This window comes from Nannobrachium achirus (genome assembly GCF_963921795.1).
Source record: "Nannobrachium achirus genome assembly, chromosome: 4".
Lineage (NCBI taxonomy): Eukaryota > Metazoa > Chordata > Actinopteri > Myctophiformes > Myctophidae > Nannobrachium > Nannobrachium achirus.
Window position 1 is genome coordinate 28,742,806 of NC_137813.1, and position 12,500 is coordinate 28,755,305.

At 45.4% G+C, this 12,500-nt stretch overlaps 1 protein-coding gene across 4 annotated transcripts in view; it reads left to right on the top strand.

Annotated features, from left to right (window-relative positions):
* The window catches only part of LOC308283763 (voltage-gated potassium channel KCNC1-like), a gene marked incomplete at both ends in the record, with an annotated part of 100,126 nt that overhangs the window by 58,138 nt on the left and 29,488 nt on the right, over nt 1-12,500 (top strand). For 3 of the 4 annotated variants that reach the window (XM_080724249.1, XM_080724248.1, XM_080724247.1), the window contains 2 exons: nt 2,881-3,730; nt 9,912-10,139. In XM_080724249.1, the coding sequence (XP_080580375.1) occupies nt 2,881-3,730; nt 9,912-10,139 (1,078 nt within the window). Of the gene's footprint in view, nt 1-2,880; nt 3,731-9,911; nt 10,149-12,500 lie in introns of all 4 variants that reach the window. The other variant, XM_080724246.1, reaches the window with a different exon arrangement.

Sequence of the window (12,500 nt, forward strand, 5' to 3'; positions counted from 1 at the left end):
GACAATAACAACACTATACAAGAAAATGAAAGAGACAAACAAACTGGAACAACAAAAACAAAAGTATAAATCATAAGCTCAGGCAATAACATGTAGAATGGAAAATTGTATACTTGATGAGCGAAGCAATCAATCCCCAGCCCCCCCACGACCCCCTCAGAATGGAGAGGGCAGGCGCCCGACCCAAATCGAGCTAGATACACTGAGCACAGTTCAGAATCAATCGAGAAACTTCAAGACAAGTAAAACAGCGACAGATAAAAGTCAAGGCCGACAGGGGAACCCTTTAAGCACAGCAGCAGATAGCGTGGGCCCGATGAATCTTAAGTAGGGGTCCCAGATTTTATAAAAGGCGTCTATCTTAGAGTGTAACATACATGTTATGTATTCACAAGGAATACAATCCATTATAATATTGTGCCATGATTTTTTGGAAGGAGCAACATCCTTGATCCAAAATAGGAGAATATTCTTCCTGGCAGCAAACGTTAACACATTGAATAGCCTCTTATGATTGGCATTGACAATATGACCATCTGGGAGACCAAGTATAAGACACAAGGGGTTTGGTTCTATGGGGACACCGAAAATGGTTGAAAGTTCTGTTACGACATCAGACCAATAGTTCTGGAGCTTCACACATGACCAGAGACAATGAACGTAATTACCGATTTCTGTTTTGCATTTGAGGCAAAGTGGGGACACACTAGGATCCATTTTGTTTTTAAGGACAGAAGTTATATGTATACGATGTAATATGCGGTACTGTATGGATTTAGTCCGATTGCAGACAGAAATCTCCTTTGCATACGTCCACAGTAGTCCTGGTTTCTATACTACCTCCCCCTAGCCAGCCGGGTGCTCCCCAATGTCCCCTGGCGCGGCAGGGGGAGAGCGGAAACCAGGACTACAGGTTAGGTAGTCACCGGGTGAGAAAAAAATGGGTTGCAAAAACCGTGGGATAAAAAACATTTAAAAAAAAAATGTACTTGGTTACTTCACACCACTGGAGGGATGCCACCATGGTACATGTCTGGCCCAATACTCATTACCCATAATCAATACAGATATTTGCTCGATATGGATGATTTACTTTTTTGTTCAAATACGTTTTAACCACTTAAACCCCAGCATCCGTATTTTGTATTGTGGGGAAAGCTTTTGCAGGAAATAGCAGAGCAAAATTGGTGATAATAGCCGCTCTACAAGCATGCCTGTAGATCTTCTATTTTCACTAATTTCGTGCAACATCTTTGTATGATGAAGTAGGGCTTTAATTGACCTAAAAACATACACATTTGAAACTTGGAGATACAAGGCAACTTACTAAACAAGCTAACAATCACATACTGTACATAGAATGCAGAGAGACTAGTGTAGTGCCTCTGGAAAATAGGTTCACATAAAACCAAAGAATCAGTCTATCTAAACAATATAATTATAATAAAATCTGTACATTGGAACTATAGGATACCAGGTAAACAATGAACCAGGCATCTGTTTAAATACAATCTAAATGACATTCTTAACATTGTGCTCAAGGGAAAAACAAACCTAAGTAACAAAAGCACGAGAAGGAATGACCAAGGTATGTCTGCATGGTTCTGATATGTTGGTCAGTTGCTAGCATCAATGGTAGCAGTAACAGGGCCCTCCCCGTCTCTTTATTAAACAGAACATACATTTTCGGGTGAGAGAAGGAGAAGGAGAGCGAACTCAGTGAAATTGAAAGTGATGAAACAATCAGCATACACGTTTCACACTGGATCTACTGTATATGGGTTCTCTCTCTTGATTGGAAGAAATGTAATTGCAAGCCTGAAAATGTTTTATATGTTAATTCAACTGTTAGAGAGACAGAGAGACTCCTATTACTGTATACACCAGGGGTCTTCAACAGAGGGTCCGGGACCCCTAGGGGGTCCCCTGTAGAGTTACTACAGGGGGTCCTCCAAATCTTTGTGTGATAGAAACTTTTTTTTCTCCTTTTTTATGTTAACCAATTGAACGCTAATGTCCATATTCTGAGAACTTTCACCAAAAATAGCAGATCTACAAGGCAAGCTCACAACGCCTCGCGCTGCATGGCGTTGTGAGCTTGTAGATTGGCTATTTTCAGCAAAGAGGTTTGGTGTAGAGGGGAAAAAGAGCAGACTAAGTACAGAGAAAAAGGTCAAGTTTATTAACTATTGACGGTTCAAGTGGTTAAATATCTGAAAACAAAGATTTACATGAACCCAAAATACACAATGATTGTGCTGTCAAACGATGAAACTATACCGTATCTATGGGTTGTGGGGGGTCCCTGCTTCATCTCTCTCTCGACTAAGGGGTCCTTGGCCTGAAAACATTGAAGACCCCCGAATTAAACAGTTAGAGAGATAGAGAGACTCCTATTACTGTATACACACTATGGCAATTATTACCATCCAAATATAGAACTTTTTTGTTTTAACCAAAACTATATCACTTACAGCTCCTTTAGTGTCAATCTCAGTGTCTGTGATGACAATAAGTACAGTTTCTATTATCCAAGTGATGTTACAGAGCCCATCATTCATTTTCTGTAAGATTCACAGGAGTGACAGGAGTTTCCCATGTAACAGACTCCGAGTACTGCTGCTCTAAGCCTGGTCTACTCTAAACCTAACCTAAACATTAACAGGATTATTCAGGCCACAGAATGGAATTGCTTGCCTAAAGTATTTTATCGCTCAACGCAGATAGCAGTGTTTTAGCACACAACTCAAATACTATCCATTTGGATTATCAGTGATATTTGACCCAACTGTTAACAAATGGCACAAAACAATTCTGTCTGTCTGTCTGTCTGTCCATCTGTCTAACCCCCACCTCCTGCTCTCTCTCTCTCTCTGTCAGATTGTGTATGAGGTGGTGACGGACGGCTGGCTGACCTACGTGGAGGGCATGTGTGTGATCTGGTTCACCATCGAGGTGTTCATGCGGGTCATCTTCTGCCCCGACAAGGCGGAGTTCTTCCGCAGCACGCTCAACATCATCGACTTTGTGGCCATCGTGCCCTTCTACCTGGAGGTGGCGCTGAGCGGCCTGTCGTCCAAGACGGCCAAGGACGCGCTGAGCTTCCTGCGCGTGGTGCGCTTCGTGCGTATCCTGCGTATCTTCAAGCTGACGCGCCACTTCGTGGGCCTGCGCGTGCTGGGCCACACGCTGCGCGCCAGCACCAACGAGTTCCTGCTGCTCATCATCTTCCTGGCGCTGGGCGTGCTCATCTTCGCCACCATGATCTACTACGCCGAGCGCATCGGCGCCGACCCCGATGACCCCACGGCCGCGGCGCACACCAACTTCAAGAACATCCCCATCGGCTTCTGGTGGGCCGTGGTCACCATGACCACGCTGGGCTACGGCGACATGTACCCAGAGACGTGGTCGGGCATGCTGGTGGGCGCCCTGTGCGCCCTGGCGGGCGTGCTGACCATCGCCATGCCCGTGCCCGTCATCGTCAACAACTTCGGCATGTACTACTCCCTGGCCATGGCGAAGCAGAAGCTGCCCAAGAAGAGGAACAAGCACATCCCTCGCGCCCCGCAGCCCGGCAGCCCCAACTACTGCAAGCCCGACGCCCTGGCCATGGCCACCGCCTCGCCCCACCGCCTCATGGGCACCGTGCTGGGGGGCTCTGGCAGCATGCTGGGCACCGGAGACTGTCCGCTGGCACAGGAGGAGATCATAGAGATCAACAGAGCAGGTGGGTGGCAGTGGTGGGGAAAGTACTCAAAAGTTTTACTTATGACAGTGTTGGGTGAATGGTAAAAGGGGAGGGGATGATTATATGATGTCATTTTATCTGTGTTTTTGGATCGGCAATTTTGACCCACAAGGTGTCAGCCTCCAGGAAGAAACCCCAAATACAAAGGGAATACATAATTGCTCATAACAACTGCACCAGGTGGTCTAATGAAGTACCGTCAACCTCCTAGACACATGAAACCTAGAGAAAGTACAAAACTATGGCACCGCCTCTTTAAGAGGATGCTGCGTGTAGTCAGAACCGACCTAGGATTGTGTATGTATCATTTTTCCAGGCTGTCGTCTAACATTTCACCGCGTCTCGATTTCTTGCCGCAGTTTTAATGGAAGTGTCCATCATCAGCAGAACACACGCGGGAGTATGCTGTAATCTCTGTATGTGCGTGCGTGCGTGCGTGCGTGCGTGACTGCGCGCGCGCGCATGTGTGTTTGTGTGTGTGCACACGCACGTGTGTATTCTAGTGACAGTATTATAGTATAAAGACACTCATGACAGTAGACTCCCTGCAGAGCGTTCATCCCCCCACGCTCTCTCTCTCTCTCTCTCTCTCTCTCTCTCTCTCTGTCTCTGTCTCTGTCTCTGTCTCTCTCTACCTCTCTTTCTCCCCCCATGACTCTCTCTATCCGTCTATTTTCTCTCCGCTTCATTCCTTACTTTTCTCCATCGACCTTTCCCTTCGTCTTTCTGTCTGTCAGCCAGTGGTGATAAAAGTAGGACATTTCAAATAGCTCATGTATAGAATAGGACCGAAGTGGTCAATGTATGTTTTATAATATAATACTTTATATCTGCAAAGTAACTAGTAACTAAAGTTTTCAAATACTTGTAGTGGAGTAAAAGTACAATATTTTCCTGTGGAGTAGAAGGAAAAGTATCTCAAATTTGTACTTAAAGAAGTAGTTCACCCCCAAAATGACTTTTTTTCTATTGATTAGTCATGCCATGGAGACTTGAGTTCAATGATATTCTTTTGTATTTGTCTTGTTCCTAAGACAAAAAAATGTATAATAGTAAATGTACCCCTCATTGATTTCGCATGGGGACCCAAATGCATGGCCCTGGATGGGGACCCAAATGCAAGGCTCTGGATTGGACACAAGCTCAGAGTCAGAATCAACGGGGGTAAAATTTACCTGACCCTTGACCTTAAATTTACCTCCGTTGATTATGACCCAAAAGCCTTGCATTTGGTCCCCATCCAGCATCAATGGGGGTGCATTTACTAAAAAAAAGAAATTACAAAGAAATATGATTGAACTCAAGTCTCCATGGCATGAGTAATCAATAGGAAAAAAGTCATTTGGGGGGGTGAACTACTCCTTTAAGTACAGTACAGTACTTACTTTAGACCAGTGGTTCTCAACCTTTTCAGGCCGTGACTCCCAAAATAATCATATTTTAACTTTGACCCCCACCCTGAAGAGCACTAAGAGTTGAGGCATTACATTTTGTATAACACGGTTCTATTGTGAAAATAGCCGATCTACATGCTCACAACGCCTCGCGTTGCGAGGCGTTGTGAGCATGTAGATCGGCTATTTTCACGATTTCTTCCTCTAATACTTGACAATTTGCATGGCCAATGTTTAATTTGTCATTGTAGAGGTATTAGAAAGACATTAAATTGTCACTTTAGAAATGTGCAATACCATCTACTGTATACACTTCAACTTTATGTTGGTTTGTTTACTGTTGAGTGAGAAAACAACGTTGCACATTAAGTTAATCATCTGGAGACCCAGAACCACTGCTTTAGACCAGTCCCAGAACCACTGCTTTAGACCACTCCTATCCCCCCCCCCCCACCCCCCCCCTCTCTCTCTCTCTCTCTCTCTCTCTCTCTCTCTCTCTCTCTGCATGCTGTGAGGAAGTGCTGTGTGTTGTGAAGACAGGATGTGAGAGCAGAGGACGGTGTGTCAGTGAAACAGGGCTGTCACTGTGCTCTGTCACATCAGCGTCGCAAGAAGAGGAGTGTTGACGAGGAAAGGACTGAAGGAATTAGAATGATGTGGTATTAGGTGTGTGTGTGTGTGTGTGACTGCGCGTGCGTGATTGACTTTTATTTTATTTTCTATTGCAGTCACTCCATCTTTCTCTTCTCTTCTTTCTCCTGTTTCTATCTATTGCTCCTACTCCATCGATCCTTCTATTGCTCTCTCTCTCTCTCTCTCTCTCTATGTGTGTGTGTTCTATCTGTTTGTCATGTTAGATTAGATTTGACAGCCATGTTGAAAGCTAGAGACAGTTACGCCGCAGTCATCTGTGTGTGTGTGTGTGTGTGTGTGTGTGTGTGTGTGTGTGTGTGTGTGTGTGTGTGTGTGTGTGTGTGTGTGTGTGTGTGTGTGTGTGTGTGTATGTGTGTGTGTGTGTGTGCGTTTGTGTGCGTGCGTGCGTGTGTGTGCGTTTGTGTGTGTGCGTGTGTGTGCGTGCGTGCGTGCATGCTCAGGAGGCATCTTGTTCTACTGCAGTGTTTGTGTCACATCATGACCGGCAGGGCTGTTAAAATGCAGTAATGTTCCACTCTCACTCTCTCACTCTCTCTCTCTCTCTCTCTCTCTCTCTCTCTCTCTCTCCAGTTCTTACTAATCTCTCCCACCTCCTCCTGGCGTTCATTCCTGCCCTCCTCTGACGTTCTTCTCCTCGCTCAGTGGATTTCATCCTCCACTCTTTTTTTCAATCTTTCTCCTTAATGTTACTTTCATCCCACATCCTCCCAGTGGTGGAAAAAGTACTCACATTTTATACTTAAAGCCATACTGTGTAAGATGACCAACTAGTGGTCATTAGCCCTATAGCAAACCGCGGTCGCGTCCGCGTCTTTCGGACGTTTTTCGTACCTTCAGACCCCCGCGTCTGCCTCCACCTCGCTGAGATCTATCTTTTAAGGGGTCCCTTGTTCCTGTGCGTTCAGTAATTCCAGAGATACGGACTCCTTCACCCTGCCTGGTAGGCGAAATTACCTAGAGAAGGGATGGTACAAGCGGGCGACAACAAATATGGCTGCCATAGCGACCCCACTTCAAGATGCGCTGTGATTGGCCGGCAGTTGTATAACCCTCGCTGTGATTGGCCGGTAGTGTGATGACGCAATTTTGGCGCGAGATCCGGTCCACGGCAAGGATCTCAGTTTACATATAGAGAAGGCTTTACAGGCTGAAATTCACGGCGCGGATCTTCTAAAACTTTTGTGATTTAATAGTTAGGAGAATTTTAAGATTTGTTTTATAAAAAAAGTTACATAGTACAACTTTAAGTAAAAGTATCAATACTGCAATGTAGATGTACTCTGTTACCAGTAAAGGTCTGGAATTCAAAATGTACTTGAATAAAAGTATGAAAGTATTGGCATAAAAAAGTACTTAAAGTACAAAAAGTAAAAGTACAAAATGTTTGAAAATAGCATATCTACAAGCTCAAGACGCGACGCGTCGTGAGTTTGTAGATCGGCTATTTTCAAATAGCCTAGGTATAAAATAGTGCTAAAGTGGTCCATGTATGTTTTATAAGATTATAATTTATACCTGCAAAGTAACTAGTAACTAAAATGTCCAAATAAATGTAGTGGGGTACAAGTACAATATTTGGATCTGAGTAAAAGTAAAAGTATTGGAAATTGGAAACACTCAAGTAAAGTACAAATATCTGCTTAAGTACAGTACTTAAGTAAATGTACTCAGTTACTTTACACCACTGCATCCTCCTTTCCCTCTCCCTCCTCGTCCTCCCTCTCTCCTCTCTCTCCATCTCTCCTTCGCTCACCATCTTTTTTGCACACTCATCTATTCTTTCCAATCTCTGTCTTTTCCTTCATCCTGACAGCTCTTCTGTTTCTTCCTCTGTTTCCTTTGCATTTTCTGCGTTCTTTCAATGTTTTCACCTCCTTCATTCCTCCTCGTCTCTCTCTCTCCTCTCACTTCTCTTTGCTCCTCTCCTCCTCCTTTCCTCCGCATTCCCTCGCTTCTCCTCCTCCCACCTCTGCACCTCCTTTGTGTTGTTGTCAGGTGAAAACCTTGTATCTCCAAAAACCGTTCGTTTTGCATTTATCAGTTAAAAATGATTCAAACTCGCTAGTGATCTACAAGCACACTGCGAGGCGTTGTGTGCTTGTAGATCGGCTGCTTTCACTTCTTTTGTGCGACTGCCTTGTATGATGAAGCAGGGGCTTTACTTTGCGAAAGAACGTACAGTACACATTTGAAGTTTGGAGATACGAGGTTTCCACCCGACAACAGCGATATTCTCTGTTTCCTATCTATCTCCTGTCCCATTTCTCAATCTCCCCTCTCCATTTTATTCTCTTCTCCACAGATCTGTTCCCCTCTTCTCTTCCCCCTCCCCTGCTGTTCTCTAAAACCCCCATGTACTCCCTTGAGATTATTATTATTCATTGCCAACCCTCTCCTCTCCTCTCCTCTCCTCTCCTCTCCTCTCCTCTCCTCTCCTCTCCTCTCCTCTCCTCTCCTCTCCTTCAATCCTCCCATCAGACTTCCTGCTGTGTCTTTCGTACGCTGACTCTCTTGCACATGTTAACCTCTGGTTCATTAAAGATGAAGTGCCATGATCCCCCCCCCCCCCCCCCCCCCCCCCCCTAAAACATGATTATCAGGTATTATGATTATACTAGGAGGAAGATTTTTTTTCCAAAAAAGTGTATAGAAAGAGTTAAAATTAGGTTTTTTATGTGGCCACACCCACCAGTTCATTAAAGGACAACTTTAGTTTTTTACAACAAGGGTTCATATTTTAGATTGTAATTAAAGAATATAAAAGATGAGTGTTAAAATTATTTAATTTACTTCTTTCTATTGTTTTAGAGATACTTATTTCAGTGGTTGGGGGCATGCGTACAAGTGGCTAAATATGTCATTTTACACAGAATAAGCCCATTCCCAAGATACAACGCAACCTTTCATGGTTGGATGTGACTTATGGGGGCTAGAAGTGTTGCTGTAAATAGCAATAAAGAAACTGCTGTCTTATTGTGTCTAAAAAGACATATTTAGCCACTTGCACGCATGCCCCCATGCGTACGCATGCCCCACATTTTAACACAGTGAACGCGATAAAACAATAGAACGAAGCAAATGAAAACATTTTAACACTCACTTTTTCTTTTCTCTCATTACAATCTAAAATATGAACCCTTGTTGTAAAAAACCAAAGTTGTCCTTTAAGTATGCCTGGTTGTCATGGTGGGTGGTAACCTAGCTGAATTTAGCCACACCCACAGTGTTGGGTGAATGGTAAAAGGGGAGGGGATGATTATCCCCAGATAGAGTGATGTCACTCTATCTGTGTTTTTGGATAGGCACTTTTGACCCACAAGGTGGCAGCCTCGAGGAAGAAATCCAAAATGCAAAGGGAATACATAATTGCTCATTCAGGGGCGGCCTTTGGAAGTTTCAAGAGCTATTGATGAGCCCCCCCCCCCCCCCCCCTCGTTGAAAAAGGCTAGAAAGATACCAAGGATTCGACAGTGATGTGGCTGTTATGCGACACTGAAGTATGCCGTTATACCACTCAAAGCTTGTTATAAAGAGGGGAGCCCGCTGGCCTACCGGTCCAGGCGCATACCACATAGGCTCTGATGCCTGACAGCGTGGCGTGGGTTCGAGTCCCGACCTTTGCTGCGTGTCACTCCCCATCTCTCTTCCCATTTCCTGTCAGTCTACTGTCCTATCAGTAAACGCATAAAAGCCCCAAAACAAATCTTAAAAAAAAAAAAACGTAAGATACCAAGGATTTCTCAGTGATGTCACTGTTATGCAAAGCTGAAGAAGCCAGTCGGGTGATTGGTCCATTCTACTGGCTCTTGGAGGCCCCCTGGTGGCCGAGACCCGTTCCAATTGAAACAGGTGACAACTTATCAAAGGCCGCCACTGCTGTTCTTATTGAGAAACATGCACCACAAGGAAGGTAAAAAGAAAAATTCCAAATGCCAAAGTTACTGTAAAACAAAGCAAAATTCTGCTGCTGAAAATTCTCCTTATGTCCTCTCTCTCTCTCTCTCTCCTCTCTCTCTCTCTCTCTCTCTCTCTCTCTCTCTCCTCTCTCGCTGTCTCTCTCTCTGTCTCTCTTCTCTCTCTCCCCCCTCGCTCCCCCCCCTCCCCCCAAACAGAATCCAAGGCGAACGGCAACGCGGCGGCCGACGCGGCCCTGGCCAACGAGGACTGCCCCACCATCGACCAGGTGCTGGGCGAGGAGCGCAGCCCCGCCACGGGAGTGGGCATGGGCGGCATGGGCTCGGCCAACAGCCGGGAGCGCTACCCGCCACACGACCGCGCCTGCTTCCTGCTCAGCACCGGCGAGTTCCAGCGGGGCCCGGCCGACGGGAACGTCAGGAAAGGTAGGCCGGGTGGGGGGGGTGGAGGCGGCGGCGGCGGCAGGAGGAATAACAATAATAAGGCGGGGGGAGGAGGAGGAGGAGGAGGGGTGGTGGAGGCGGACGGGGTGGCGGTGGGGATGGTGGGGATGGTGGGGCAACAGCAGCAACAACAACAACGTAATAGGAGGGGAGGGGGGGTGGAGGTGGGAGGGGGAGTGGGTGGAGGAGGAGGAGGAGGAGGCACGGGGGGGTCCTCGGCCGGTGGGGGGGTGCGCTACCTCAGCGACAGCTGCAGCGGCCTGTCCATCGACAGCCGCTCGTGGTCCTGACTTGGGAGGGCGGCGGGGGGGCGGGGCGATGTGTAAAAAAATATAATAATTAAGAACTAGTGAAAATAGCTGATCTACAAGCTCACAACGTTGCAGATCTGCTGTTTTCACTAGTTTTGGGCTCCCGGGGCAAACGTCTTAACTTCCCTTTTGGGCCTTGAGCTGAAAGATTCGGGAACCAATGGGTTAAACGTGCGTGCTGGTGTGCACACGCTCGGCGGTGTGCGCCCTCGCACTCACATGTAAAGGCGACACACACACAAACACACACACACTCTCTCGCTCCTTTGTGTGTGCGGAACGTACGGTACATGCACACACTGCAGAGTTCCCCTAAAAAAAATTAGGAAAAAAGAAAAAAAAAAAACATAATAGGCAAAGTTAATTTTGGTTTGCAAGCTTACAGTACAACACAGATTTACATAAACCCCTCCCCCCCATGTGCGCGCACACACACACACACCGACACACGCACACACACACGCACACCATATCTCCTCTCCTACCCTGACTCAACCTTCCCCATCTCATACAAACTGTCAATCATTCAGATTGACAGCTCAGCACTGGCACCGACCTCTCCCTCCAGCTCATTCAGCTCATTATGAGAGACACGCTTTGTCATGAATAAAATATCAATGGTCGATCGATAAGCCTTGATATTTCCTCTGGCGACGATTGTGAGCACACGTGGCGGACATCTTAGAAGACCAGAGGCCGTTCCTACACTCACTGCACTGCACCTGGGGGTCGCTCTGCGCACAACGCTGTGATTCTGATGCGTGATCTGATCAGGAAATATTGGGAGATAGATTAAGCTGTATTATATTATGTCATCAGGGAGCGACCCGCCAGAAGCAAATATTTGAGTTACAAATGTTGGCTTTAGAAAAGATATATTCAAAGATGATATATTCCAAGATCTACAAGTATAGTATACTTGTAGTATACAAGTTTATTACCCGGCCTGTTTGGATTCTTGATTCTGATTGGTCGAGCGCTGAAATCAGAGGTCTGCTATCACCCGATAACAGACCGCTCCGCTCTATAACAGACCGCTGCCTAATCAAAGACTCAGAGCACCTGCTGCAGTCAAGTTGCACTGCGTGAACCTTGTGCTGTAGCCAACATGTCAGCCATGTAAACAACCACACAGCGACATTTACAACTAAACGTTGATCTCAAGAATGTTTTTAAAAATATTTTAAGCGAGAAATAGAGGACGTAGTATCAGAAAATGGATTCTATCTAATCAGCACTTCCTTGTTTTCCAAGGCGAGTTTTACAAGTATAGTATACTTGTAGTATACAAGTATATCTACTTGTATATCTGCTTTTTTTTCTATAAATAGTTTAAGCATAACATAATGGTTAAAGTATTAAGAGTTACATACTCTCAGGTCCCTGGACCCCACTTTGAGAACCACTGTATGCATCCCAAAACATTTGTCAGATATTTTTATTTTCTCTCTCTGTCGGTCCAAATTATTCTCAAGTGCTGAAAGCATTCTATCACTGGGATTTTCTGGGAAACATCACTTTTAAAGTCCTTACTGGACTTGCAACAGCAAAGCCAAGTGGTAGCGACGTGAGCTGGTCTTCCAGGATGTCTCCATCATGCTATATATACGTACTAGACTACGGTATATACTGTACCAAACATTCAGGCTTGTATTCGGTGTTGGTTTGTGATGTTTGTCTCTACGCTGTAAAACCCTCTGTGCTAATGTGTCTTGTTTGTAACTCTGAGAGTATACAGACGTAACCGAGTGGATGTTTGCTTGTTCAACTTCGTGCGGTTCGGATGTGTGCACTCTCAGAGTTCAATGAACACGTAGGAGTTTACTATGTTGTACAGTATGTGTACAGTATGCGCGTGTGTGTGCATACTGCTGCGGCTGCTTGAATCTGATTTGATTAGAAAAATACAGATCAGATGATGACGTCATTTAATCATCATGTCAGGCTGTCTGCTTCTACATTGCTTTGCCAGTTTCTATCTATCTATCTATCTATCTATCTATCTATCTATCTATCTATCTATCTATCTATC